Source organism: Metarhizium robertsii, assembly GCF_000187425.2.
Source record: "Metarhizium robertsii ARSEF 23 chromosome Unknown MAA_Scf_11, whole genome shotgun sequence".
Taxonomy (NCBI): domain Eukaryota; kingdom Fungi; phylum Ascomycota; class Sordariomycetes; order Hypocreales; family Clavicipitaceae; genus Metarhizium; species Metarhizium robertsii.
This window is the reverse complement of record NW_011942151.1, coordinates 936,475-962,694: the sequence shown is the minus strand read 5'-3', so window position 1 is coordinate 962,694 and position 26,220 is coordinate 936,475. Positions and strand designations below refer to the sequence as shown.

The 26,220-nt window shown below is 54.3% G+C and overlaps 9 protein-coding genes across 9 annotated transcripts; 3 read left to right on the top strand and 6 right to left on the bottom strand.

The window, feature by feature from the left end:
* Window positions 1-1,178: 1,178 nt before the first annotated feature.
* Window positions 1,179-3,404, top strand: MAA_09938 (uncharacterized protein; the record flags this gene model as incomplete). Its single annotated transcript, XM_007827936.1, has 9 exons — window positions 1,179-1,357; window positions 1,412-1,557; window positions 1,659-1,805; window positions 1,856-1,917; window positions 1,974-2,612; window positions 2,669-2,799; window positions 2,854-3,093; window positions 3,151-3,251; window positions 3,388-3,404. The coding sequence occupies 9 exons, from the start codon at window positions 1,179-1,181 to the stop codon at window positions 3,402-3,404; spliced, it is 1,662 nt and encodes a 553-aa protein (XP_007826127.1).
* Window positions 3,405-6,966: 3,562 nt separating this feature from the next.
* Window positions 6,967-9,241, bottom strand: MAA_11643 (uncharacterized protein; the record flags this gene model as incomplete). The annotated part of the gene is made up of 6 exons (XM_011412558.1): window positions 6,967-7,462; window positions 7,533-7,837; window positions 7,888-8,135; window positions 8,178-8,822; window positions 8,876-9,083; window positions 9,134-9,241. The coding sequence occupies 6 exons, from the start codon at window positions 9,239-9,241 to the stop codon at window positions 6,967-6,969; spliced, it is 2,010 nt and encodes a 669-aa protein (XP_011410860.1).
* Window positions 9,242-9,725: 484 nt separating this feature from the next.
* Window positions 9,726-11,222, bottom strand: MAA_09937 (CrcB-like protein; the record flags this gene model as incomplete). The annotated part of the gene is made up of 1 exon (XM_007827935.1): window positions 9,726-11,222. One exon carries the CDS (start codon window positions 11,220-11,222, stop codon window positions 9,726-9,728), a length of 1,497 nt encoding a protein of 498 aa, XP_007826126.1.
* Window positions 11,223-12,403: 1,181 nt separating this feature from the next.
* MAA_11642 (Zn(2)-C6 fungal-type DNA-binding domain protein) lies at window positions 12,404-13,225 on the bottom strand (the record flags this gene model as incomplete). The annotated part of the gene is made up of 1 exon (XM_011412557.1): window positions 12,404-13,225. One exon carries the CDS (start codon window positions 13,223-13,225, stop codon window positions 12,404-12,406), a length of 822 nt encoding a protein of 273 aa, XP_011410859.1.
* A 1,148-nt stretch (window positions 13,226-14,373) lies between these two features.
* On the top strand, window positions 14,374-15,195 carry MAA_09936 (uracil phosphoribosyl transferase; the record flags this gene model as incomplete). Its single annotated transcript, XM_007827934.1, has 3 exons — window positions 14,374-14,550; window positions 14,615-14,714; window positions 14,780-15,195. 3 exons carry the CDS (start codon window positions 14,374-14,376, stop codon window positions 15,193-15,195), a joined length of 693 nt encoding a protein of 230 aa, XP_007826125.1.
* A 137-nt stretch (window positions 15,196-15,332) lies between these two features.
* Window positions 15,333-18,370, bottom strand: MAA_09935 (DNA ligase; the record flags this gene model as incomplete). Its single annotated transcript, XM_007827933.1, has 2 exons — window positions 15,333-18,192; window positions 18,267-18,370. 2 exons carry the CDS (start codon window positions 18,368-18,370, stop codon window positions 15,333-15,335), a joined length of 2,964 nt encoding a protein of 987 aa, XP_007826124.1.
* A 1,294-nt stretch (window positions 18,371-19,664) lies between these two features.
* On the top strand, window positions 19,665-20,881 carry MAA_09934 (uncharacterized protein; the record flags this gene model as incomplete). The annotated part of the gene is made up of 2 exons (XM_007827932.2): window positions 19,665-20,475; window positions 20,535-20,881. The coding sequence occupies 2 exons, from the start codon at window positions 19,665-19,667 to the stop codon at window positions 20,879-20,881; spliced, it is 1,158 nt and encodes a 385-aa protein (XP_007826123.2).
* Window positions 20,882-21,109: 228 nt separating this feature from the next.
* Window positions 21,110-22,996, bottom strand: MAA_09933 (Mg2+ transporter protein, CorA-like protein; the record flags this gene model as incomplete). The annotated part of the gene is made up of 3 exons (XM_007827931.2): window positions 21,110-21,251; window positions 21,327-22,337; window positions 22,401-22,996. 3 exons carry the CDS (start codon window positions 22,994-22,996, stop codon window positions 21,110-21,112), a joined length of 1,749 nt encoding a protein of 582 aa, XP_007826122.2.
* A 486-nt stretch (window positions 22,997-23,482) lies between these two features.
* On the bottom strand, window positions 23,483-25,964 carry MAA_09932 (heterokaryon incompatibility protein; the record flags this gene model as incomplete). Its single annotated transcript, XM_007827930.1, has 2 exons — window positions 23,483-25,554; window positions 25,628-25,964. The coding sequence occupies 2 exons, from the start codon at window positions 25,962-25,964 to the stop codon at window positions 23,483-23,485; spliced, it is 2,409 nt and encodes an 802-aa protein (XP_007826121.1).
* Window positions 25,965-26,220: the final 256 nt, after the last annotated feature.

Sequence of the window (26,220 nt, the reverse complement as noted above, 5' to 3'; positions counted from 1 at the left end):
AATATATATATATATATATAATAAATCCGGATAATCCGGCTTCTCCCGTATATCTTACTTCAAGTATTCCACATTTGTCAAAGGTTAATATAACGCTACTACTATTATTCAGCACCTTAAATCTATAAACAAAACATTATATAAGGCGCTATTTCCACTTTCTTTTTGTTGGGTAGGGACAAATGTTTTTAAAGTGGCTGTTTACAGCAATAGTGGAAAGTGTAGCACGAGTAGACCGAGCTGTCCTGTAAATCGGTGGATCGGAGTTATTCCGCTTTTGTGGGTATAGAAGCGGGGGTTGTCGGTTTCGATGACTCAACAGGAAAAGCTACGACGGACTAAACCGACGGTAATTAGTGTGGAGTATGGCCAGTCGGCGTCCTTTCTGGTCTGTGCGAAGTCATGTTTAATAAAACAACGGAAGAAGCTACTAAACAGGTGTTGATTAGTATAGAGGTGGTGATTCATGTTAGATTTCGGGGTGCCGGTGCCGTCGCTCCACAAAGATAGCCGCTAAATTCGACTAAGTCTAGTAGTGTCCATTGGCCAATTAGTATTACCCTTTTAGGGCAATACAATGTTGCCACAGTGTTGGGAGGCGCAGTGATGAAACGTAGACGTGGACTCAAACAGCCACCCGATTGGCAAGCCAGAAACAGCCAAGTTGTGACTTGCTCTGTTACGATCACAGCCTGATATCTGGACGAGCGGGCCGGCTGCAGGGGCTGAATATTGAGTTTCTCTTCTATAAAGCTTATACGCCTAGCATATCCAATCTGGCATAGCAGCGGATGTAACCCTTCACTATAGGATCTATTATTCGTTAACACTATTAGCTAGAACCATAATCTAACGCAACTACAGCAACGCACCTAAGACAACCTATCACGTAAGCATTAGAAATGTGCGGAAGGTTGCATGGTTGCGCTCAGTCGACAATGAAACTTCCATCTTCCCAGCTTTAAAGTTCTCTCGGGCGATTTGCAACTGAGCACTTTACTAGCTTATATAGCTAATTGATCATACCCTAAGTCTATTGACTCCTGTCTACTGTCGAGTGCAAATACGAACTTCCATTGCAGTCTGTCTTATTGAGATTCACCGAGGGAATATACGGTACTCTCTATTTTTTATCCTCTGGCTTGATAGGATCAGGACGTGCCTGAGCAAACAATATCATGTTCGCAGTTTTCCAAATAGCTACCCTTGTGGCTATAGCTGGACGTAGCTTTGCTCATCCACACGAGTCTCGAGCAGCCACGATTAGCCCCCTCAAGCTTATCGATGACTCTATAGCAGCCCTTGGAGGCCAAAATGCGCTTGCCAGCTTGAACGAAATTATCTATGAATCTGCAAAGTAATACAATCCATTGTAAATACTTGACAGGTAGTTAGCTAACTGCCCTGATAGCATTTTCCGAACTTCCACCTTGATGCAGAATTACAAACTGTTGGCTGCCGACCGACACATTGTTGCTTCAGGATCCCAGAACCTATCTTTTTCCTTTACAAATGGCACCTTCTATCATAGGATTGATAGGGACTTCCATCTCTCCGGTTAGTAAAACCCGCCGCTGCTCAACTCTTTCGCTTTACCCACTCTCCTTTGTTTTAACTTTGAATGGCTATTCCCATATCTGGGCTAATAAAGTTGCAAGATTACTTCTATTTTGGTGACCCAATTCTCCAGCCTCGGTCCTTCTCTCTTGTGATGAAGAATGGCAACAAAGATGGATATGCATGCTACGTCAAGGGGAATAATAATGTCTTCAATATTCCTGCCCAAGTTGCCGGTTATGCCGATTGTAATAACCTCTCCTACGATCAAGATGCATCAATAAACTGACATTTCTAGCTGCACTCACCGAGTATCTACTCTTCCAGGCGGAGAAGTTCTCTCCAAGGCTGCTCCTAGACGTAAGATTTGTGTATTTTCATAAATAAAAGCTGAGATTGTGCTAACTGTAACTTAGATCCGAAACCACAATATTACTGCAGATGCAGTAGATATTAATGGCGTTGAACATTTCGCTGTTCATGATCCTGCTCTTGGTATCATTGTAATTTTCGATTCGATCACGCACTATCCCAAGATTATAAGATCATTCGAAGATCATGCTATATTTGGACGTACGACACATGATCTGCAACTATTCAACTATACGGAGGTTTCAGGCATTCAGTTTCCCACGCGCCAAATGGTACTTTACAATGGAGATGCTATTATTGAAGATGCAGTAGTGTCAAAAATTACTGTCAATCCGGACTTTGGATCTGGTCTTTTCGACGGACTTAGCGCAAATGAGACCAAAACCCAGCCAGCGCCCCCAAAAATGATCCCAGGGTATTCCCATGCCGAAATTGGAGAATACTGGTATAACACACTTTGGGGTGGCCAATACACCGGAACTTTAGCCAACCTAAGTGTCACACAGCCGGCTGCTGACCTACCTCGTGTTCACAAGTTGTTGTTTCTAGATTCACCGAGTCTAGAACAACTAGTGCTCGAGTTTGACGACTCAGTTATTGTGTTTGAAGCGCCCGCACACCAAACCGACTTGGTAATTAGATGGATTCAGGAGAAATTAAAGAAGCCCATCACTCATCTCTGGGTATGACAACCTTCTGTACGCCCGCATTTACAACTACTAACGTCATTAACCCGCAGCCTTCACATCACCACCACGATCACAATTATGAAGTACGAAAGTATGTTGAGCTCGGTGCTCAGATTATTGTTCCGGAAATCTCCGCGCCACTGTGGCGCCAAATCCCCAACGCAAAATTGATCACATTCAGGTGAGTATTCATGTGACGAAAAAAAAAAGGCAGGCAACAGCTGAAACAGCATAGCGAGAAACGCCCTTACATTCACTCTGATGGCAAAATGCAGGCCCGTTTCTTATGGCGGCCCGAGGCGGATCACTCTGTGGACTGGACCTATTCAATTATTACCTCTGCCTGTCCATCAGCTAATAGTAGTATTATGGCCTACATTGCTGACGCATACTCTACATCTACTGCATACGATAATGCTGTAGCCAGAAACTGGTTAAAGCAAGCCATGACAGACGGCTTAAGCCGAGCGGCTTTGTTAGTCAAAACGTGGGTCGTGGTTCTATAGTATTACAGGCTAATTACTTTACTTAGGGTTATCCCTGCCCATGGTCAGCCAACCCCGCTGGTTGAGCTAATCGATGCGCTAGCATTTGATTATCCTGGACTTCGCACAACGGACTTCAAGACTGGTGGTAAGATATGCCGGAGAAAACGTTAATCTCACAGGTAAGAACCAGATACTCATCTGTACTTTGAAATTCAGTACAGTACTTGTGTTATATGGCATGGCTACACCCCTTGAAACTGACACATTAATATCTACAATAGCAACTGCTACTGCCTAGACTAGCAAAGGTTTCTTTCCTGTATAAAGAGCTGCGTGGACACCACCCAAAAATAGGGCAATCGTTGCAACTAAATATGTCGGAATTGTAATTAGTGCCTACAGTATAATAGTAAACCCTTCTGACAGATATAGCGAACAACAATAACAGTCAATTTTTTACTGTAGCGAGAGAAGCTTAGTTAGCCATATGTCTCACAAGGTGACAGAATTGATGTAGCTAGGGTGAGCCACTTGGTAAGCAAGTGGGCCGGACAGCCCAAGCTCACATAGCCGGCTCTGTTTGTAACTCGGCATCCGGTCGCTTTTGAGTTAGGCCGGCTCCGTGCCGTGTTGAGACCACCGGCCTGGTCTGGTTGCGACGTGACCTCGGGGAGATAGCATCATCATTGCCGATACACACATCCACCAAGAGACCGAAAACATCATTTATCGCGCGAAACCGTGCTCCGAAAGCTCAACCAGATGGCCCAATGTGATACATCAGAGCGCCTTCCTGGTCCACAAACTACCGAGAGCACCGCAAAACCAATCAGATGTCTGGGACAGTCGAATGGACCCAAGGAGTCAAATTCGTGTTCATAGGAGCCCTATGATCCATGCAAGGAGCTGTGAAGCCCCGTCCCCCTTCCCCAATTTCACGGCAACACATCCGCATTAGGAGTGTGAATTGCTCGGGGCCCCGGGCCCAGTTAGGCCCACTGACTACTATATCCAGGCCCTTCTAGTACATACTTCTTGATACTACATAGAATGCTGGTTTCTATTTAGCTTTACCTTGACTCCTCTTATAAATTTGGGACTAAAACTCTATCTTTGCCTGCGGCGGCGCTTAAATTCTAATTAATAATCCGGCAGCGCATACCCTGTCTTGCTGGACTTATTTAAATTTATCTGTAGCCAGGTATCTTATGGGGCGACCGGGCCCGTCGCAAAAATTGACCGTCGCAGAAATTGACCGTCGCAGAAATTAACCGTCGCAAAAATCGACTGGGCCTCACTCTGCAGTTACGGAGTAGTCAGAGACAGGCATCCACAGAAACTAGTTACCCTGAACCTCGAAAAGAAGAAAATGATGAAAGGAGTTTGCCAGAGGGGGTGGGCAAACACTCCAAAAAAGTTGATGCAGCCCTTTCAGCTCAGCATACTCGACAGCTATACGATGACGTACCCTGGATACACGAGACTCAATAACTCACTTTATCAGATGCATACATCACTATCTAGGTAGTGTGCTTGTGGATATAAGCCCGAGACAGTGACACATTTTCTATTTCAACGCATCCACCCACTACGCACTCACCGCCCAACTACCATCACCACCTCGTGCTATAGATAGCAGACGCCGCTTCAGCTGCCGTCGATAGAATCCTAAACACTTAGGGGGCATGCTCTAAGCTAGTGCGCTGTGAATAATAAGACACGAAAAACTGTAGTGATATAAGGGAACAAATTATAAGAGCAGAAACCAGATAACAATTGACAAAGGCTAATAGACTTCAATGAGATCAAGGGTAAATTCTAGAAGGTACTTGTGCCTTAGGTTTATAGCTGCCCTATTAGAGGATGATGATGAGGATGAGGATGATATATTTAACGCCTTGGACCACACCTCCCGAGGGGTATAAAGGCGTGCGAGAGTCTACATAGTTACTTCAGCATCTGGATGTCCTGACAAGCCACATAGCCCGGGGAGACTAGATCAACGGTAGTCCACATCCCTTCCATACAGCCACGTCATAGCCATTGCCCAAGATCCCTCCACACACTACATATCCGCAGGTTCAAGCCTCCCAGTTGGAAAACCCTGGCCATGGCCGGGACAAAAAAACCAACCGGTTCAAGCGGCATACATTATGTCAAGTCCTCGTCCCTCCGCCGGTCGAGGGACTCGGAATCCCCTAGCCCGTCAACGACTCCTAAAGACTCCTCCCTCAAGCCCGGGTCCCTGATCCCGCGGTGTTGCAGTTCGTCCGGAGGTATAGCGTCGAGGACTGTCAGTTTCGGTCAGGACCACGCCTTGTCGGACACAATGAGATCCCCGATAATCTCGTGGCCACACTCACTCTTGGATGTCAAATTGACCGTATCCGAAGAAGCTGGTTCCAGCCTCGAGAGGTTGGTCCGCGGCGACGAAAATGTCCAAAGTACTAGACGGTACAGCCTCTTCATCTACGGGGCAGTCAGCATTAAAGGCCGCCAACAGTAAATGAAATAGAAATAGGGCATCCACTGTGTCAGGTTGCATAGCATGGGGATACTCAAACTCTTCCAGCATAGACGATGTAGTGCCCAGAAAGATGACAGCGCTCTAAGAAGCCTTTGAACTGGGAATGACTTGAATAGAGACAGAACAGAGGACCATACTCCATTCCAATCTTCGGCAAGTGGTCACAAAAAGCATCCACGTCAACAAACTCGGCAGCATCATCGTTGGCGAGCAGTCGATAGCATTGGCGCTGCTCCCACCACTGCATGTCAACAACAGATTCCTCAACTTCACTTTGGAGCTCAGACGTGTACTCGGGAATAACTGTGCCATGGCAGCATTTTGTCCAAGATGTTGATATCGTGGTGGTGGAGAAAATTGTCAACACATACTGCCCAGGTACGTGTTTATCAGGAAGCAAGCTGAGGCTGGTTTTCACGGCCCCTTCTTCATCCGACGGCACAATTAGTCCACGTTGGAAGCTGACGTCTCGAAAGCGAGATCCATACAGCGTCCGTGACTTGTCTGACAGCTGGGACGCCTCTTCCAAAGCCATGACGAGCATTCCCTCATCCGGATACAGAGTCGTGCCCGTGATTTGGTGATGCTCGATCCAGGGATTCTCAGATACGCAAAGATAGTTGTTCTACCGCGGCTTGAAGGTATTCTCCAAATCTTCCAGCGCTCCAAGAAGGTCCGTCCGAGGATGGACAGGAAGCCAGTTGGACTTTGCGGAGTATCGATACTTTGCGCCAAAAAGGCCGGGTAGGGTTCCAAGGATATGGAGGCAAGTTTGAGAGGGCCTTTGAGAGAGAACCGAACTTTGAAGGCCCATACCAATGTCGCCACTAGAGAGACCGACTGTTTCCCTTGGCACAACTTCCCAATGCCGCAGATGGTATACTAATGCTACTTGAAGCACCGTAGGGCCCATCAGCCCAAAGAACCAGGAGACACGGTTCGCAATCATGCAGAAACAATTCCTTATTATCCAGCCGCCATAGTCAAAGCAAGTCAGTCAACACGGCAGCCTCTAACCTCTCAGACTGCAACAACAAAGCGCAAGTCCCGCCCACCTATTATTAACTTTTGCCAAAATCCACCATACAAGTCGCCAGCCACCGCAGGCGCATCGTCTTGATGCGGTACTGTCTCACAAGTTCTCTCAGCAATTTGTTTCCCCGTAAAGCCAGGGTAATCATCTCTCCAAACCTCCCTCGAGGCAAGTCTCATCAGCTGCACAAACGACTGATGCGCTCAAATACGGACATGGGAAAAGTCAATATACGCTGCTGCCAAGACGCAAGAACTGCTCAAAAAGTCTACCCGACAAGTCAAACTCTACTGATTCAAGTCACTTCTTCTTACCCTTCTTCCGCTTTGATGCCTTTGCCTTCTTTTTCGCCGCCCCCGCCTTTTCAGACTTCTCCCGATCAGCAGCATCCTCCGTCAGTAGTTCTCTAATTCGCTTCTCCAAGTCTTCTTGTTCATCCACTGACTGTGCTTCTTCTTCAATTATTTTCGCTTGCATCTCAGCCATTTCGCGCCATGAAGTTTCCAAAACACACTCTCTCGCCATCTCCCACTCATTGTCGTCGGCGTCGGCAACGCGTTTCCACTCTAGCCATCTCTGCGGCATCGTGTCAAACCAACCGACATGCCGCTCAAAGTCCCGAAGGCTAGGCTCGTCGCTTTTGCTGTGTACCAGACGGTTAGGCCACCTTCGGGTTATCGTGTTCTTGTCCTTGTATTCCATGCCAAGGAATCCCGTTTTGAAAACGCTCGTCTCCTTGTCGGTTTCACAGTCGGTTGAGAGATAGAATGCAAAAAGCTTCGCATCCTGCATAAACCTGCGTCATACACTGCTGGTTAGCCACACGCAGCAGACGGCCGTAGTACTCGAGTGATGTGACATCTTACCGCTCCGAAAACTTGTCCCAGTTGCGCCACATCAAAAGACCGATTCGCCGTCGGATGACGGTCTCTGTTTCACAGCCTTGTTCTATTTTGATTGGGGGCGCATAATCGTCAAGAATGGTAGACGATGGCTCAAAGGTTTGGTATCCCTCTTCACAAATCTCCTCTTGCAGTCCTGCATCTGAATTAGTGACCGAGAGTCGACACATGGCCAGCATTGTGGCAAACGGATTCTGGTCTTGGTGTCGCAGGTTCCCGGCCGCAATTGTCAGACTGCACGCAGGGTTGAAATCCCATAAATCTCCCATCTTGTCACGTCAGCCAATTTGCTTGGTGCGCGGTTTTGGAACAAACTCACGTGAATACGATCATACATGACTGGCTCAGGAGCTCGATGAAGGGACATGGGCATATCTACCGAAGTGAGGCCAACCATTATGGACAGTCGTTTGCTTTCTTCTTGAAATCGGACCAATGTGTCGCGCAAGTAGTAAAACAATTTGCCGTATACATCATTTTGAAGTGGGCCGGCTTGGAAGTCGAGAAACTCCATAGGCCACTCTGCGATGGGCTCTGCGGTTGCTCCGTGTGGGTAGCAACCGTCGCCTTGGAAGAATATGCTACATCAAAATCAAAGGTTAGTGTAACCAAGCCAGGTGAAGCGCAGCACAAGGAGAGGAACTTGCGGGTTCGGCATGTCGAATCCATCTGTCGGGTGTCCAAATGGCAGCAACAAGCCATCTGTCCTCCATTTCATCAAGCCGGCAGTCCTGGAAGGTGTCATTCGGGAAGCCGCTATTTTGAGAGGCTCACAACTCTTTTCAGCATCCAGAACTCGAACGATGGTTGCCTGGTCAGTAGACATTTGTTCGGTTGGTTTTAGAACTTTGCTTATCAGGCGCCATTGGTGCTCAAACAAGTTTCCAACATACTTGACTTGACCGCCGCCCCATGACATTTGATATGATACGTCATATCCAACGCCATCATGGTATACACTCTGCTGGTCTCTTTTGGCATTTTCAAAGCACTCGTCAAAATCATAGTAATACCTCTTCATAACAACCTCTATATGGCGCCAGAGGGCAAGTGGCAGCTTCGCTGAATACCAGAGGTGAATCACGGCTTCGGCATTCAAATAAGGATCGTGCTGCCGATCAAAAAGCAAATGAATAGCGAAGAAGTCCCGACAAACATGTGCCGGAGTGGTAGGGTTCAGCGCTAGTCGAAGGACTGGTTTGGCTGTCTTTGGTATGTTGAGAAGCGTGTATATGAAGTGTCGAAACGTAGACTCTAAGCCAATGTTATAATGCGAATCTCGGGGGTCATTAATTCAACCAACGTACGTCCTTGTATAAACATGGACAAATTTCCATCGAAAAACCGCCCTTCATTTTTCTCAAGGTTCAGTAAGTCTATTGCGGCGTAGTTTGACCAAAAAGTAAAATAGCTATCCACATCATTTCCTTTTCCTTTGTATGCGTGGTCATGCGTCGTCTCGCAGGCGAATTTGTGCTCGGGCCAATGTCGAGCGCGGCAGGCATTGCCACAATACTAAAGATTTTTAGCTCAGAGTCATCTTCAATGCCTCTCGTCGTACGTACAGCGACCAGTTGGCAGTCTAGGCAAGGCATAACCGGTGTAGCGCTGCATGGATTACCGGCCTCATCCTTTGCGGCACATATTGGCCGTGTGATTGGATGCGTTTCCATTTGCAAGCTTGGTGAGGTCACGGTGACATTGTATCAAAGGCGAGGCGATGTATATCTGGAAAGAAAAGCTCCCAAATGAGTGGCGTAAACGCTATGGAAGGTCTGCTACGAACTGGTGAGAATGAATATTCGTTGTTGTTGGATCCGAGGATGATAAAGCAAGGTGGACAAAGAAGGTGAAGTGTGCTTGGCAAGATGGAACGTCAATAACTGACTGCACGGCAACGGCATTGTCAATATGAGCGCGTCAAAGGCACGTGCATGGCATGAGTGCCAGCTGGGAGGCAATTGCCAGCTAGATTGGAATGACCAGACGTGACTACAGCCTTGCCTTCAAGTACATGGCGTCAAGTTGCACCGGACCTGCTCCACAGTTCAAATGTTCACTCGAGCATCTTGGACAGGATTTTCGTACCATAAAGGGTTCACTCATCATCAAGCACACGGGCTTTTGACGCTCTAACGAATAATTGTACATGGCAAGCTAGCACATCAAGACAGACCAGCCGTCGGTCCATCTCAACCCTCCCATAATCAGCACCATGACGGCGAATGAGACGACGACACTCGTCGCGCCATATACGTAGGCGTTTCTCCTCCTCAAACTGTTCAGCTCCGCGACCCACGTCGACACCGTCGTCAAGCAGCCGCAGAATCCATCCTCGACGCCCTGCAGAACCTGACACCCAATGATGCCGCCGCTCTGAACGTGGGCAATATCCCATGCCATGCCCAGTACAGCCGTGCCAATGACGTTGGCGGCAAACGTCCCCAGAGGAAACGCGGCGATTTTACCATTCAAGTAGATGGCGAGGTAGAATCTCGCCAGGCACCCAAGAGGCGCGAAGACCAGGGCAAATGTGGCTTTCCCACGCCACTGATCATGCGGGGGGAAGATGGACATGAGCACGGCACCCAGCCAGCATCCCCACCCCAGCAGAACAAACAGAGGATCCAGGACTCTCCGCGTAATCGGGAAGGGTATCGAAGGGATAATGCGCTCCGTTGCGATGGCAAGGTGCGCACCAAAGACGAGCGCTGCCAGCGACAGTCCCACGGTGGTGATGATGACTGCCAACATGGCCATGAAGGAGTAACCCCCGTTTCGGCTTTGGGCCTCGGTCCCGAATCCCGGCGCGACAATGTCATTCGACATGGCCAGGAAAACATCGCGGATAAAGGTTGAAAAGCTGGTAAAGCTTCCGCAAAAACCAGTCGCCAACCCAATGTACAGAGGTATCGTCTTTTTGGTCGCAAGGTGTTCCTTCTTGGCGGCCGCGAGATCAATCCCAGACGCTGATCCCGCGGTGGACGCGCTCTCCTCGTCACTCCGCCCCTTTGCACGCGCGAGGGTCTGGTCGTATGTCGGTGTGCCCCATTCATGGCGAAACAGCATTCGATCTTCAGCGAGGAAACCCATGATGAGGCTGCCCCCGAAGTTGGCCCAGATTGTGGTAAATATGACGGGAGTGTCGACGTAATGCGTAAGAGCCGTCAGGCCCAGTCGCGCGAGCGTGCCCATCAATGAGAAGAAGACCAGGTATGATAGGGTGTATAGCTGGGTGAGAAGTTGGGATACATTTTCCTTGCGAGCTTCTTCTTCTGCTTCGAGCGGCCCCTCGGGTAGTTGCTGCGATCGTCTTGTACGCCACTCTCTCTCGTGGCTACGTGCGACTTCTAAGCTCGAATGACGGTAGACGGGGCCGTCGGTGACGTTTTCGACAGGGCAAGGAGCCGCGAGTTCGTCGAGGTTGAGATAGGCGTCGGGGATGGAGTAATTCTCCTCGTCTACAGCAGAGGCTCTTCGGCGTCGAGACTTGGAGCGGCTAACCCTCTTTTCTGCGGTTGCTGAGGCAGAGGCGTTGTTGTCCATGGTTGTTGTTGGACCATGGGAGGCCGTGTTGGGCGCGTCGGGCGAGTTGGCGATGGCGGTGGTTGATGTCAACTCGTTGTCGCGCAGCTTGTGCGTGTCACCCGCCATGATGCCTCAGGGAGCCGAGCTTCGTTGGCACCGTACGAGGCGGCTCAACGAAGAGGGTTGGAGCATCTTATAGTCTTGGATTGACAGTCCGACGTGGTTGACGACGGGAAGGATGGGTGATGTGACGGTTAGCAGGACCCACAACGGATATACCGGCCTGGCTGGGACTGGCAGGCGATAATTTCGTGTTGGCCATGGTGGAGGCTTGGAGCGGTCCCACCGTGGCCGTGGCAATGAATGTCAATTGATCGAACTGGTTTTATTTTGTCGTGTCAAGTTGCTATTTCACGGATGGGCATAATTCGAGGTGGCCGTAATCGTCATTCGGCATGACACTGCGCCGACGTCGGTGTATGTACTCGGCACTCCTCGCCTGCAGCATGTTCACAGCCTATCACTAAACAGCCCCTGGTGCAAGCATGCATTATCCCGGCACCTCCGTCTCAAGCTACGAGCTGCCGAATCCCGATGACTGACCGACCGGTACACCCATCTTCTAGAAGATCCATTGCAAAGCAAGTCATCCGGGCCCGGGCCGGAAGACCTTGCTGCGCCGCTTGTAACGGGCCAGACGACAGCTGAAGCCGTCGATGTATTCGGTATTCTCGCAGTGCGGAATCCGGCTTCCTGGCGCCATCAATTGATATCTTGTCATGCTCCATCCGCAGCTTTTCCCTACCGCGCATGGGTGGACGACCAGCCGTCCTGCATCAATAGCTGCGAGCTGGTGGTCCACCTGGCCAGGGAGGAATCCAGGCCGCTGCGTGTGTTTAACCGTCAGACTGGAAGGCTTGCAAGAGTGTCATTTTCCGTCACTCGTGGCGCATTTCCCCACGATGCACGCGCAAACGATGAACGATGCCATGAGCTCTGTTGGTTATTCATCCAAGTCTCATGAAATCCGCCCGCGCTTGACTCCTTCTCCCTCGTTTCCGGACATAGACCTCCATGTGACATTGATGTCATGGCAACCATGTCGCCAAATCACAAAAGGCAAGTAAAGCGACATGGTCATTGATTCAAATGCAGCTTGTCAATCACCAGCTCATGTACTTGGTCCATCGCATCGAGGAACTCGATGCCAAGCTTTTGGCAAACGAGTTGCACGTTGGCCCTTTTGGAATATCCCTCGGGCGCTATGGCGATGACCTTGCCCGGGACCTGCGCGGAAAGACCGAATTCTAAAAGACCAGACTTATCGGAGCCAGCGTAGCCGGGTGCAGGTACACCACAACAAGGTCGGCCGCGACTTTCTTGTCGAGCTCCCACAGGACTTGCTCGCGATATGGACCAAAATTGATGTCCTCGCGCCATGTGCTGTCCCAGTCCGGGCGGTTGGGGTTGAAAATGGTTACCGGGTAATTGGAGAGCAAGGCAGACAGATTTTCGCGCCAGTCGCCATTGTTTTCGACTGCAGCGGTTGTGCCCGCGAGAAAGACCGACTTGATTCCGGTCACGGGCTCCTCCGAAGGCGCGCGTATAATCTGGCTTCTCTGGATGGGGCTCATTGTATGATGGTGTTCTGGCCCGAGTACCTTCTTGCGCAACTCCATCACCTGCAGACCCAACGTCTCTGCCTCGGGCTGTCTGCCTTGGCTATGATACGTCAATGACAGGTGGGCCATGCTTGTCAGGGTTGAGAAATGCTCTGGTCCTAACAAGACTTTGCGGGCGGCAACGACGTGTGATTGCATCGCTTCGGCCTCATCCCATCGGCCCTGGTTGTGGTAACTAACCCCAAGATTACTTATACCCCTTAATGTATGAGGATGGTCTTTCCCCAGGACTTTGATGCGAATATTCATCACCTGAACCAGTAACTCTTCAGCTTCTCGATATCGGCCCTGGTTATTGTACGTGTGTGCTAGATTGCCTATGCTTAATAGAGTATCGGGGTGCTCAACGCCAAGCACCTTCTTGCGTGCAGTCATGGTCTCTTTGCCCAGCCTTTCAGCCTGGTTCCACCACCCTTGGCAGTTATACAAATACACGAGATTGCTCATACCGACCAGAGTGTCCGGGTGTTCAGCGCCGAGAAGGCGTTTCCGAAGTTGCAGCGCTTGTAGCTCGAGCTTTTCCGCTTCCTTCCACTGAGACAGGTCGCTATATTCGCTGCGTCGGAGGAACGCCAAAAGGTTGCACCTCACCCGAGCCCAAAATTGCCAGTTGACGAGCAACCTACCCCGTGCCGTCTGTGGGTTTGCGTCAACCTACAAGGGGTGAAAATTCTTCATCTGCGCATCAAAATGCAAACCGTTCCCTCGTCTTACATAGCAGGTAGTAGGAGGAGTTGGGCTCCAGCGCCCACGCCGTCAAACCCCCGACGTGTGTAACTTCAGCCTGACATTCTCCTTTTGTTCTTCTGCAGCGCCCAGTCTTCGGCTGACGGTAGTAAACAATATGCCGTCGTCAAGTCCTACGGGGAGGCGGTTAGTCATATACGGTCATTACCAGGCACCAAACCAAAGGAAAGAGGCGTCTGTTATGCAAAGTCCGGGGGGCGTTGTGACGGGCGAAGAAAACGCACGCTCGGTGACAGGACATCGGGATGGAGAAAACGGTGTATTGTGGGGGAACGTGAGTCTGGGGGAACGTTACGGGTAAAGGTCGGGCAAGTTCAAATTTCGGGCGCGGTATCATCCAACCAGACTCATGCCCCATCCCTAACCGCAGCGGACATCTGGGGACTCCGGAACCCCCCGCCACATTGACGCCACAGATCGCCCAGGTGCCCCTCACCGACCCTCCACCAACATGATGCCGCATCCCGTCAAGCCAAGACGTCAACTGACAAGTGAGATAGTACTATGTATGTACATGTATCAACCGTCAACCGTGTAGTGGCGCCCAACATGTCAACTGGTCAACTGGTCCTTATCCGCAGCCCCCGATACGTGACGCGATGCCAAGTGACCAGCCCTCAATCCTCAACTTCACACCTCCATGTCCCAACATCCAATGCCCTTTGCCCCGCCTTGGCCTCGCCAGCTTCCCCTTCCCCCAGATGCTCGCTACCTAGATACCTAGGTACTTGAGCACCTCGACTGTAATCTCAAGCTCCAAAGGCTCCCGTCGCCGCAACTGCATCCACACCACGTTCGTGGTTTTGAATAACCAGCCAGTTGGCCGTTTTGCCTCGCGTTCCCTCGCCATGTCGTCCCTCCCCAACGTCCACGTCTCGACGCACCCGTCCCTGCGCACCAAACTGAGCCAGCTGCGCTCCCAAACAGCCGACTCGAGACAAGTAAAAGCGCTCGTGAATGACATTTCGCTCATCCTGGCATGTGAAGCCCTGGCCAAGAACCTCGTAACCGGCCCCGGACCCAAGGTGAAGATCCCCCCCCCCCAGTCCGCTCTAGCTGTTTCGAAGCACGACTGACGCCGACGGCCAGGACGCAACTCCGCTCGGCTTCGAGTACACGGCGACAACGGCGCACCCGCAGACGATTTGCATCGTGCCCATCCTCCGGTCCGGCCTGGGCATGGTGGACGGTAAGAAAAAGCCAGCCCTCCTACAATGTGTGTTGAATGACAGGGCATTGACGCGCAAAACGCAGCCGTGCAGACCATTCTGCCCGACCCCGTCCCCGTACACCACCTCGGCATGTACCGCGAGCCGTCGACCCTCGACCCCGTTGAGTACTACAACAACCTGCCGCACCACAGCCCGCAGTCGTCCGCCGAGAACAGCACCGCCAGCAGCCTCGCCGTCCTGGTCGATCCCGTCATCGCCACGGGCGGCACGTGCGCCGCCGCCATCCAGACGCTGAGGGAATGGGGCGCCAAAAAGGTCCTCGTCATGTCCATCATTGGCGCCGAGGAAGGCGTCAAGAGGGCCGCCGAGGAGTGGCCCGAGGGGACGGAGCTGTGGATCGCGGGCGTGGACGCCGAGTTGACGCCCGACGGCATGCTGAAGCCTGGCCTGGGCGACATTGGCGACAGGCTGTTCCTGACGACGGCTAAGCAGGCGTAGATGAATCAAGCAGTTACTGCCCGTCTTGTCTCATGGCCTCGTTGCCAGTCTCCTCGTCTCGCAGCAGACAACGCAGAGCTTGAGCCCGCATTATGTATATATATATACCTCGAGTACCTTGGGAGCACATGTCCCAGCTATGAAATCACATACTTCTCCTCGTCTAGCAATGTCCTCTCCTTCCAGCAGTCTAGAACCCACCCATGTCCCAAAACACGCGGCACCTTGGCCCAGGAGCTCACTTGTCTCCTGGCCGTGTCCGCCGCCTCCCCGACTTGCATGGCGTCGTCTCCCACGACCACCACGTGCGTGACGCCCTCGCGCAGGCTGTCCACGACCTTGCCGCCCGTGTACATGACATAATGGACCAGCTTCCCCGTCGGCCCGTCCACGCCGTCCACGGCTCGAAAATGCACCACGCACCGCCTCATCATGAACCCTCTCAGCTCCGCGATGCCCTTGCCCCTCTCTTCCAGCTCGGCCAAAAAACGGTCCCCGTCAAAGGCCTCCTCCACCTTGGGCATGGCGCCCACAATCCCCCTCAGCTCGTCCACCGAGACGTCGCGCGCATAGCTATCCCCGTACATGTCCGTGTTCTTGGCCGCAACAGCGCCCAGCGCCTCGGTCGCATGAAACAGGTGGCCCTCCTCGTAGGGCAGCAGAAAATCGCCACCCTGCTCGACGCAGTCCCTGATCCACTTGGGGCGTATAATATTGGCGTTGCCGCCCTTGATCAAGCTCGCCACCTTGACGACATTCTTGTCCGCTACGAGAACCATGCGCGTGCCCGCGACGGCCCGCTGCGAGACGGTGCCGCCGTTTTCCTTGATGACGGCCTCCAGCTGCGCCTTTGTCTTCCTCCACGGCCTGAGCGACTCGGAGAGCACGCAAAACTCGAGACCGTCAAAGACGTGCGACGCCGCGCCGCGGGACGCCACGGCCGTCGCGTCCTCGCCCGCAATCACGACGCTCCTCTTGGCGCGCTTGGGGTGTCTGCGCTTCCTGTCCTCCACCGTCATGGCCTTCTCCCTGGCCTCCCGGTCCACCTGGCGCTTGAGCTCCTCGAACTCGTCCACCGACAGCGCCGAGTCCCACGCGCGGTCGAGGCGCAGCCGGCGGAACCGGGGGAACCGCAGCGTGTACCCCATGGCGAAGCTGTCGGAGGGGCCGACGCTGGCCGCCTTTGCGGAGAGCACGACCGAGTCCCGCGGCCGGATCCACACGTCCGGCCGCTCGAGCTGCCTGCCCTCCCCGCCGCCGAGCTCGACGTACTCGGTCGGCGGGTTCCTCCTGTCCCACTCGACCCATTTTCCCTCGGTGCGGTGCCGTATCTCGGCGTAGTCCTCGCCGCGGAACCCGCCGCCCACCTTGAAGAAGCTGTAGCATTTTTCGGGGTTGTCGCCGGCCTGTATGTGGTTCGGGGACACGCGGAGCCCGCACAGGAAGCTGGACAGCGTGCCGCCTCGCTTGCCGGAGCCGTAGTACCCGCCTATCACGAGGCAGTCGAGCGATTCGCCAAACTCGGACATGTACTCGGGCTTCACCTTGAGCCAGTCGTCGTTGCGGCTGTTGAGTCTGTACATGGAGCGTGGGTTCTTCAGCACCAGGCCTTCGGAGGCGCTGGCCACGACCTCTCGGAGCATGGGCTCGATGGCGTCGGCCGTCGTGGCGCTCTTGTACGCGTGGATTTCGAGCCGCCGGTGAACGGGCCTGATTGCCTTTTCGAGGGCGCGGTGCCGGTCGCGAAGGGTGTACTGCGTGAGAGGCTTGTCGTTGAGGTATACTATGTCAAAGACGCGATACAAGGGCCGGTGACCGGATGCGTCGGAGCCCGACTTGTTCTGCTGCTCTGCAATGGCGGCGGTTTTCAGGGTGCCAAAGGGGACGATCTTGTCGACCGCCATGTCCCATGTGATCATCTCCCCGTCCAGTATGAGATTCCGAACACCGGGGGCAAAGGCGTCTTTCAAATGGCGCGTCAAGCTGGAGTTTTCGTCCAGTACGCCGTCGCCGTATAGGTATGTGTAGTCCTTTGCCTTGCGCGACCAGAAACAAAAGCGTTTGCCTCCGGGGTGGGAGGCATCAGCCACCATGTGCATCTGCATTCGCTCCCCATCCAGCTTCTCCTCGATCCAAAACTCGGCGTCATCCTCTGTCGGCCGCAGCAGCTCCGTCATCTTTTGAAAAGAGGCGGGCATCTGGAACTGGGCCAGTTGCGGCTGGAAGCACTGCATCAGCGATATGCCGGCTTCTTCCTGCTCCAGCCTGACATCCGGGTCGTACAGCTCCCAACACACGCGCCTCAGGCTCGACGACACGCTGAATAGCGTCTCGCCGTCCGGGTGCCACAGGTAGAGGAAAGTCTTCTCTGTGGCACCGACCTTCATTTGCTTGAGGATGATGCGGATGAGCCACAGCATCTCCTCGGCGTTCATGCGGTTGTAAAACGTCTCAAATACCCTCAGGTTTTCCGCCTCTCCAGCCGATGCGGCCAACTTGTCCAGCTGCTCATTTACCTCGGCAATGGTCATGTCGCCCACCTCGATCCGCATCGGTCTCTTGGAAATGACCTCGTAGCATCGGCCGGCAAAGTCGCCAGCCAGTCGAGCCGCCATTGTCTGGCCGGGCAGCTTCCAGTGCAAGAGATTGTAGCCATCTTCAGAGTTTTTGTCAATCTTGATGAGCTTTACCAGTAGCTTGCCGATGGCGTTCTCCTTGAGCCCGTAGACACCACGGTCGCGGTCCTTGTCGGGCAGAATCAGCCGCAGCGCGGGATAGAAGTCGTTGCCGACTTCTTTGCGCCACCTGTTGATGAATCTCTCGATGATGTGGCGTCTCTGCTCTTGCGGCGAGAGCGTAGTTGCGCCGTGAGGGCCCTTCTTGCGAGCCGGACCAGCCGCTGGCTGCTTCTTGTTCTCATTGAGCGGGTTAAAGAGCTGGAGGAACAGCTCGGAAAAGAGCAGGGTTTTGGAGTGATTGTGCGGCCTGTTTGGGTACCTGCCAGATTGTCAGGGAGGGCATCAATGACGAAAACGGGGGCGCCGTTCAAAGGCGGAGGTTTCAATAATTACTTTTCCTCGAGCTCTTCTTTCGTCAAGCCGACTGCGCCATACTGCATTTCCTCCTCACGCTCGGCATCGGCATCTGGCGACTTGGCCCTGTTGAAGCCGCTCATTGTGGGTGCGCAAGTTTCTAGCAATCAGTCACAAAGGAAAATGACAATTTCAAGCGGCGGGCTATGTCGGTCCCAGGAATTTTGGTATCATGGCGAACACTGCGTAATATCTCTCGCATTGGACAAGGTCAACCTGCTTGGCCATGTAGTTATGAATTTGAATGCTCCGGTGCAGAGTGCGTGAGCAGGCAGAAGCTTGCATGTGGGGTTCAAATGTTGAGCCGGCATTTGAAGCTAACGCCAACCAGAGCCAATGAGCAACATTGAAATTGAATTCCAGTCCGCCACCTACCCTCAACACTCACGGCAAGCATTCACGAGGCACGGTTCTCCGACTTCTACTATAATTTGTTTTCGCTCATGCGCCCATGCCTCTTCTTCTCAATTTCATCTAGCCCTATGTGTCTGAAATCCCCATCAAGATAGCCGATTGCAAAACCTTTTCGCTGGGCGCCGGATCGGGCTGTCCCTTGCCACGACAAACCAGCTCTGTCTCACCTCAACATCGTATCTCAAACTGTGCCTTTCGTGGCGAGACCATCGTCACTGACTGCTCTCGTGTCAGCGGCCGGTTCGGTTGCACAATTATTTCAGCCAACTTGCCCGCCATGCGTTTTCTTACCATGGCTCTGGCGCCATGCAATGTGCAGATGCGACCACGAAAGCCTTGTCCAGGATATGAGTACCAATAGCACGGTTTCTTGCTGTCGTACCGCATGCGAGCTGGCCTCTTGTGTCGCCAGCTGTGCACGATCGGGGATTGTGCCACCTCTCTTGCCCATGTTATGAGATGGGCATGCCCATTTCTGCGCCATCCCCCCCTTTCCGTGGGATCAAAATTACGCTAATGTGAAAGCTGTCTGGCAAAATTTGCATCTTTTCCCACGAGAATAATCGAATCGAGCTTTTAATTTTATTCTATAAGAGCTCCGTCGGTATAATATGTGGGCATCAACACCTGAAGAAAGGGGTCCGGCAGCAGAAGCCAGTGTTGAGCGATGGGCATTCGTCCCAAGGTTCATCCGAGAAGGCTCACTTGGTGCCATTTATTCAGCCACCTCGCAAGGATGCTTTGCGTGGTTGCATGAGATTGAATAGATTCTGAGCTACTCGGCCTTGTCGACACCACATTTTGTCATGGGATTCAAATGCATCCCAAGCCACCTTACTGCCGTGTACGCCCCCGTCCAACCACGTACTATATAGAAACTCAGCGTGATCCAGGTCTGGCAAGCCCATGCAAACACTCGACAAAACCCAGAATCCACAGCCTTGTAGTCATCTCTCAGTCACCATGGCCTTTGCTTCGACCCATCCCAGTGTGCTCAGCGTGGTCATCGAGGTCGAGTTTCTCGTGGCTGTAGAAAAGGACGGCCACAAATACAACAACACGGCCGCCGCTGGAAACGACACAGAAGGCACCGCCTCGCAGATTCACAAATGGGCCTGTCCGTCGCAAGCAGACGACCCATCGATGGATGTCCTGCACCAATGCAAGGCCGTCCTGTCCAGAGACCACGCCAACGTCATCATCCGCCACAACGAAACGCACCTGACAGAGAGGTCCTGGCAGTCTGCGCGTTTCGATTCCTGGATACTACAACCCTGCCACCGCGGCTCATCCGCCTCGTCGGGCAGCCCGACAAACTACGACTGGAGCGGCGTCAAGCTCCGGAGCCCGCTCATGCCCGACACCCAGCTCACCGGCGACCCGTCCCCGGCGCTCCGGTGCGTCGAAACCCTCCGCCGCGCCATCCTCATCCGCGTCGACGCCTCCTGCAAGCTCAGCGTCTCGCTCCGGCCCGGCAGCAACTTCACACCAGTCCAGGCCAAGAAGCTCGCGACGCTGGTGTGGCTCACGGAACGGGACCTGCTCGTTCCCCTGCGACACTTGGGTTGTGATGTCGCGGCTGTCGCTTGCCCCCGGCCAGTCACGACCGCATCCCTCGCGGCCATTTCCCGCCACGGCCAGACGTTTGACGCCGCCGAGCCTCTCGACCCGCTGCTGGAGGGAATCATGAACTCCCACCTGCCGACGGGGCTGGGAGACGGCGCCGCCCGCAGCTGCCTGCAGAGGCTGTGGGCGTGTCCCGAGGGCTGGGGGCGTGTCCCGACCCCGCCCGCCTCTCGGGCGCGCTTCGCGACCGGCACCGCGGCCCCCTAGCCTTCGCGCTGTACGTGTACGACGACGACGACGACGCCGAGGACAGCGGCGCCTCGTGCTGCGCCGTCGCGTCGTTCCGCTGCGCACCGTGGCATCCCCGCCGCGGGCTCGACGTGTCGCCACTCTGGACAGACTTGGTCCTCGCGCTCGGGAGGGCCACGAGCCTGGCGCCCGAGCGTTTCAAGAGCCTCGTAGCTGAGATTGACGACGTGAACTGCGCGTCTCGCCAGGGCGACGCCCACGGCGCGAGCCACCGCACACGGCTGATGAAGGCGCTGGGCACGGGGGACGCGCGCTGCGCCGAGTGGGAGCGCATCGTGGCGGACTGTAGAAACGGCGCTCCTTGACTGCCAGGGGACCCGACCGGGGCCATTATGTATTATTTTTTGCAAACAAGTCTCGTATTACTCTAGCTCTATGTACATCATCAGCTTGCCGTGACCCTTCTGTGCTAAAAAAAAAAAAAAAAAACTTAAAAAAAACTTTGCATCTTTGTCGGGCGGCCATGCGCGCTGCCTCGAAACAAAAAATATATTTTTTACCTGCTAGTCCCCATGGTCTCTCCCCGAGACGAGTCAGACCCTCCGCGACCTCCTCTTCCTCTTGCGAAGGGAGACAATCTGCTTCCGCTGCACCAGCCGCACAAACCAGGCGTATATCATGTCCCGCATGAGAATGACAATGGTTGCCAGTGCCGTCGGCACAGCACACGCCCAACTGAGCTCGATGTCAGTACTCATGCCTAGACCAGGGGAACAAAAAAAAAAAAAAAAGAAAAAGAAAAAGGCTTACAAGTACCATATCCCGTTGTGAAGCTCCGGGAACCCCTCGAAATTCTGCCCAAAGAAGCCCGTGATAAACGTCAAGGGCAGGAAGATGATTGTCACCATGGTCAGCTGCTGCATGGACGCGCTCTGGTTCGCCGAGATGGTATTGAAGATGAGATTAATCAGGTTCTCCGAGCTCTGCTTCAGCTGGCCCATTGCTTCCGTGATGAGGATGCAGTGGTCCAGCACGTCGCCCAGGTACGTGTGCGTCATGGGGGTGACGATGACGCCGCTGGCGGGGTTTTCCAGCTCCCGGCTGGCCTGCTCCTGGGTCAGGTGGGTGCGGTGGTCGCGGAGGACGTTGACGAGGTTGTCGATGGGGTTGAGGAAGCGCAGCATCTTGTTGATTTCGCTGATGCAAATGTACAGGCGGCGGCACTGCTTGATGCTCGGCGCCGTGAGCACGTCCAGCTCCAGGTCGCCCAGGAGGTCGGTGTAGACGGCGGTCAGGGGGAAGGCGAGGTCGATGATGGCGTCGACAATGGCCTGGACGAGGAGCGAGGCGTCGCAGGACTCGCGGAGGCTGGTGCCCGGCGTGGAGAGGCGGGTGACGATGGGCCGCTGCACGTCGTCGGCCGACACCTCGAAGAAGGATATCACCGTGTTGTCGTTGGTGAGGAAGATGGAGACCTGCTCGGCAGAGACGGCCATGCTGTAGGTCGCCAGGGAGGAGTGCTGCTCCATGTATTCGGTGCGGGCTTCGTTTCCCGACGCGTGGTAGCGCTGGAGCGAGCGTATCATGGATGTTTCTGGCAGTGTTGAGCCGTCGGCCAGGACTGGCCCGCCGCGGGCATCACGAGCATGGTGCTCGGGGTCCCTTTCCGCCTGCTTCGCTGCCTTGTGGCCCAGGCTGTGTAGCCAGCGCTTGGCGGTGGTTTGAGACGGCGTGCTGCTTGAGGTGGATGAGCCATCGTCATCTTCAACAAGGTGGACCAGTTTCTGAAGCGTCATGACGATGAAGGCATGGCTGGGATACCTGGGGCGTCAACTGACATTAGCAATCGTGCCATCGCTCTATCCATGGCAAGGAGAGACTAACCAGTCGGCTTTTGTTCTGTTCCGCAGATTCATCACATCCTCGAGCGCGAGCTTGTGCAGTCCCTTGTTGGTGCCCACGGCCTGAATCACGTCCCAGCTCAAGCCATTGACATTGATCCAGCGGCACTTGGCCCAGGCTTCCTTTGGCTTGTCCAAAAACGCGATGAAGGACTCGTTGTTGAAATGCTGCTTGTCCATGCGCTCCAGGGCGAAATCGACAACGGTAATGTCACACTCGGCGCTCAGCGCGGGCATGGACGCGTGGCCGCCATCAGGCAGTTCAGGATCGTAGCCCGGCTCGGAACCAGGCTGCCAGCCCGGCAGGGCGCCGTACGTGTCAAAGTCGTCGCAATCATCGACCGTCTTGAACGTGTTGGTGCGCGAGCTGCGGCGGCGGACGAGCACAGGCGACAGAAAGGAGTCGCGGTAGATTTCCGTGTCGGAGCGAGCTGAGCGCTTGCGAGGTTCGGCGCGTCGGGGCGACAGGTTCTGCGCGTCGACGCCGGGATGGTATGCGGCGTGGAGGTCGGATGAGGTTTGGGGTCGCGGGGGGTCTGGTGAGGGCGCTTGCTCGTCGGGTTGTTTCTCAGAGGCCATGGTGTCGCGACTGCTGCGATGCAAAGACGAGGGTTGGAACGTAACGTCACGATGCACTCCTCGCCAGGCCAATGCGCACCAGTGCGGAAGGGAGTGCGGGTGTTACGATTGCGCGGCAACGCTGCCGCTGTTGCGCAAGTCAGGAGCGTGGGAAGCCATGGCCACTTGACCTCTGTGTTCTCGAGAGATGTGAATGGCGATCAGCCCTGATCCTATCCCGAGTGGTCGTGCGTTTCGTGCTGATGACGTCGGGGAAAGCCACCAAGTTTTGGCGCCGACGCACCAGTGGCAAGTCTGAATGTCCGCCACATCCTTTCTCTGCCTTTGGTGAGATGAACGGTGCGGGAAAAGAGCGATAAATTCGACAATGCCCGTTGAGATCAATGTCTGGTTTGTGTCTGGGCATGGGTTTGCCCGCCCCGCAGCACGGCGTGTGAACTGTCAAGATTGAAAGCTGCCAAGAAACACGCCAAGGCATCCATCGCCTCATACAAGAGCCAAAGGCGACAACTCGTGAGCTGGCCGCCACATGAGATTCAACTTCACAAGCCCGACCCGGCGATAGCTTTCCACCGCTTCGCCCTGGACCACCAGAGGACCGTTTCTGACCAGCAACAGTCCGAATTGTCGATTGATGGGCAGGCAGCACAAATCATCCGCCGCCATGTCCCTCTCGCTCTCGACATCGAAACTGGCAGACCCCGCAGCATCGAGCCCGTCATGCTCCAGTATTTGGCCATCCATGAGCCCATTGCCATTGATATTGAGTGTCGTCTCGGTATACTGAGGGCCGGAATTGCCCATAGGACCCCCCTCGAGCCCGGTGTGACGCATCGTCACCAGATCCTGCGACAAGTAGACATCTGCTGCGCCTACTGCGCTGAAGTTGGGAATGCGAGGCCGCGTCGCATCCGCGCCAGAGGCTATCACATTTCTCTGCAGGCTCTTGAGCGACGCTCTCTTTTGGACACAGGTTGAACAGGAGCAGGCATCGTCAATGGCCTCCAGCAGATGGATTGGATTCTCGGCACAAGATTCGCCTGCGTCGCCCGAGACTCTTGGTCCAAGCCTCACCCGTGCCGGGCTTCCATTGACGAGGAGGGACATGGTCCGGACCTGCCCAAACACATCTGGGCCGACGTATTCTGCTTCCACCGAAAGGAGCTCGATGAGCTTCTCGTTCATGTCATGGTATTTCGGCGTGATGCAGCACTTGACCTCCCCCTCGATCGACGCCCAGCTCCAAGACGGAGCACGGTACGTCGCCGGCCTGCTTGCTGTCCCCGACGCCACGGATTGCCACAGAAGGTCGTTTGTCAGTGTTCGCTTCCACAGCCCCGAATAGTAGTCGTCCTTGTTCAGGGCCTGGATGGCCCTCGCGCAGCCCGAAATGGCAGGGAGCTTGTCGGCCTCGTACGTCAAGCGCCTCCTGGAGTAGTTCTGCACCATCTTCGCCCACCACGTCGACGCCTCCATCGTGACCCATCGCAGAGCCATGCGCCAGCCGATGTCCTCGCTGCTGTAGCCCGGCGCGTGTCGCAAGTGGTGAGGGAGCCGGGGCGCCATGACATAGTGACTCGACGTGTCGTGGAGGACGTTGTCGCCTCGCTCCGTGCAGTGTCTCGTGTTGCACAGCCATGCGACCATATCTTTGCCGTAAATGAGCACCCGAGGGGACAGTGCCGTTTCCTGAAGGATCCAGGCGCGCCCATCTCCCCTTTCCGAGTGTATGAAGGGCACGTTGGGCGGCATCTCCGACACGTACACGTCGCCGCCGCCAGGTAACGGGCCATCCATGACGTCTCTCTGTATCCTAGGGGAGAGGCAGGGCAGGCACCTTCTGGGGGCTTTTGTCATGACGGCAAAACTCTGCTTCAAGTTGAGCCTGACGCGTCCAGCTGTCGTCCCGCGTGGGAGAAAGCAGCCGTGCTCGCTTCCTGCGGCGCCGGCGGCACTGATTGTTAACAGCGACTTGTTGTAGTATTGGTCCATCAGAGCTGCTTCGCGCTGCCAGTCCACTTGGGCTCGGGCATCCGTACCCTGCAAGATGCAGAGAGAGTCGATCCATAGGTATCGTACGCCCAGCCTGCGCGTGATCAGCACGGCATTTCTAAAGGTTTCCGGCAGCTCGGACTCGGGGACCTGCGCTTTTCTGGCCGCCAAAGATTCGACGTCTGTGACGAGGGGTCTTGAGGCGCCCCAGCAGTGGCTCAAGGTGACATAGAGTCCGCGAAGCTCTCGTTCCGTCTCGAGAAGAAACGGAGTCTTTGATCCATCCGAGGGCCCTACATCGATGACTCGGGTGGGCAGTAGAGGGAGCTCTTCGACCGGGTGTGCATCTGCATCCCTGGCTTGGAACAACTGCTGCTGTGTGTCTTGCTGCCGCCCGATTTCGTCGTACCTCTGGGACATGTCCTGACAAAGCCTGGCGTCCTCGGCAAGATTTGGGTGGTTGTGTATACAATCCTTCATCCATGAAGCTATCTGGCCAAACACGGCCTCGGAATCCGCACGAGCGTGGACTTCCCGCCCTGCTATTGTGCCCGCAAGCCGAGAGTCTTGATCGAAAACGCAAAGTTAGTCGACGTGCCATGTTTTTGCGGGTTGCGGCGCACATTGATCCCATCATACCTGGTGCGACGAAAAGGTGCATGCGGCCATGGCGGTCCTCCAGTGCGCCGTCACGTTCAGTACGCAGCGCAGCTTTGATGCCGTCGTTCACATCACCGCTCCAGTGGAGCCACAGGCCCTCACGACGGCCAACTCTTGCCAGTGACAGGGTGAAGGCAGTGTTTCGAGCCGATCCCAAGGGCTCGGGGGGTACTCTACTCAACACGGCCCGTATTAGCGAGCAAAACTCGCAGCCCTTGGCCGCTGAGTCGTCGAGGGCTGAGGCATTAGGCACGTGGTGATGGCCTCCGCGATTCAAGCGCGTTATACTGAGGCAGTCGCAGAGATGGCACAGCATTTGGGGCTGACACACGTGGTATTTTGCAGTAAGGATGTCGGTCCAAGGATGTCATGTACAACCGTTGGTCGAATGTGTTCTCCGAGTAAGAGTAAAAGACAGTCATAGGGGTGCTTGTATGTTCTCAAAGCCTTCCCGTGTTGGACCGAGAAGCATGAAAAATGTGTTAACGCAGAAACTTGGATTTGTTGAACGGAGTCGATTCGGAAAGCTGACGGCGCATGTGTGCGGCTGAATACACTGGACTCGACGAGGA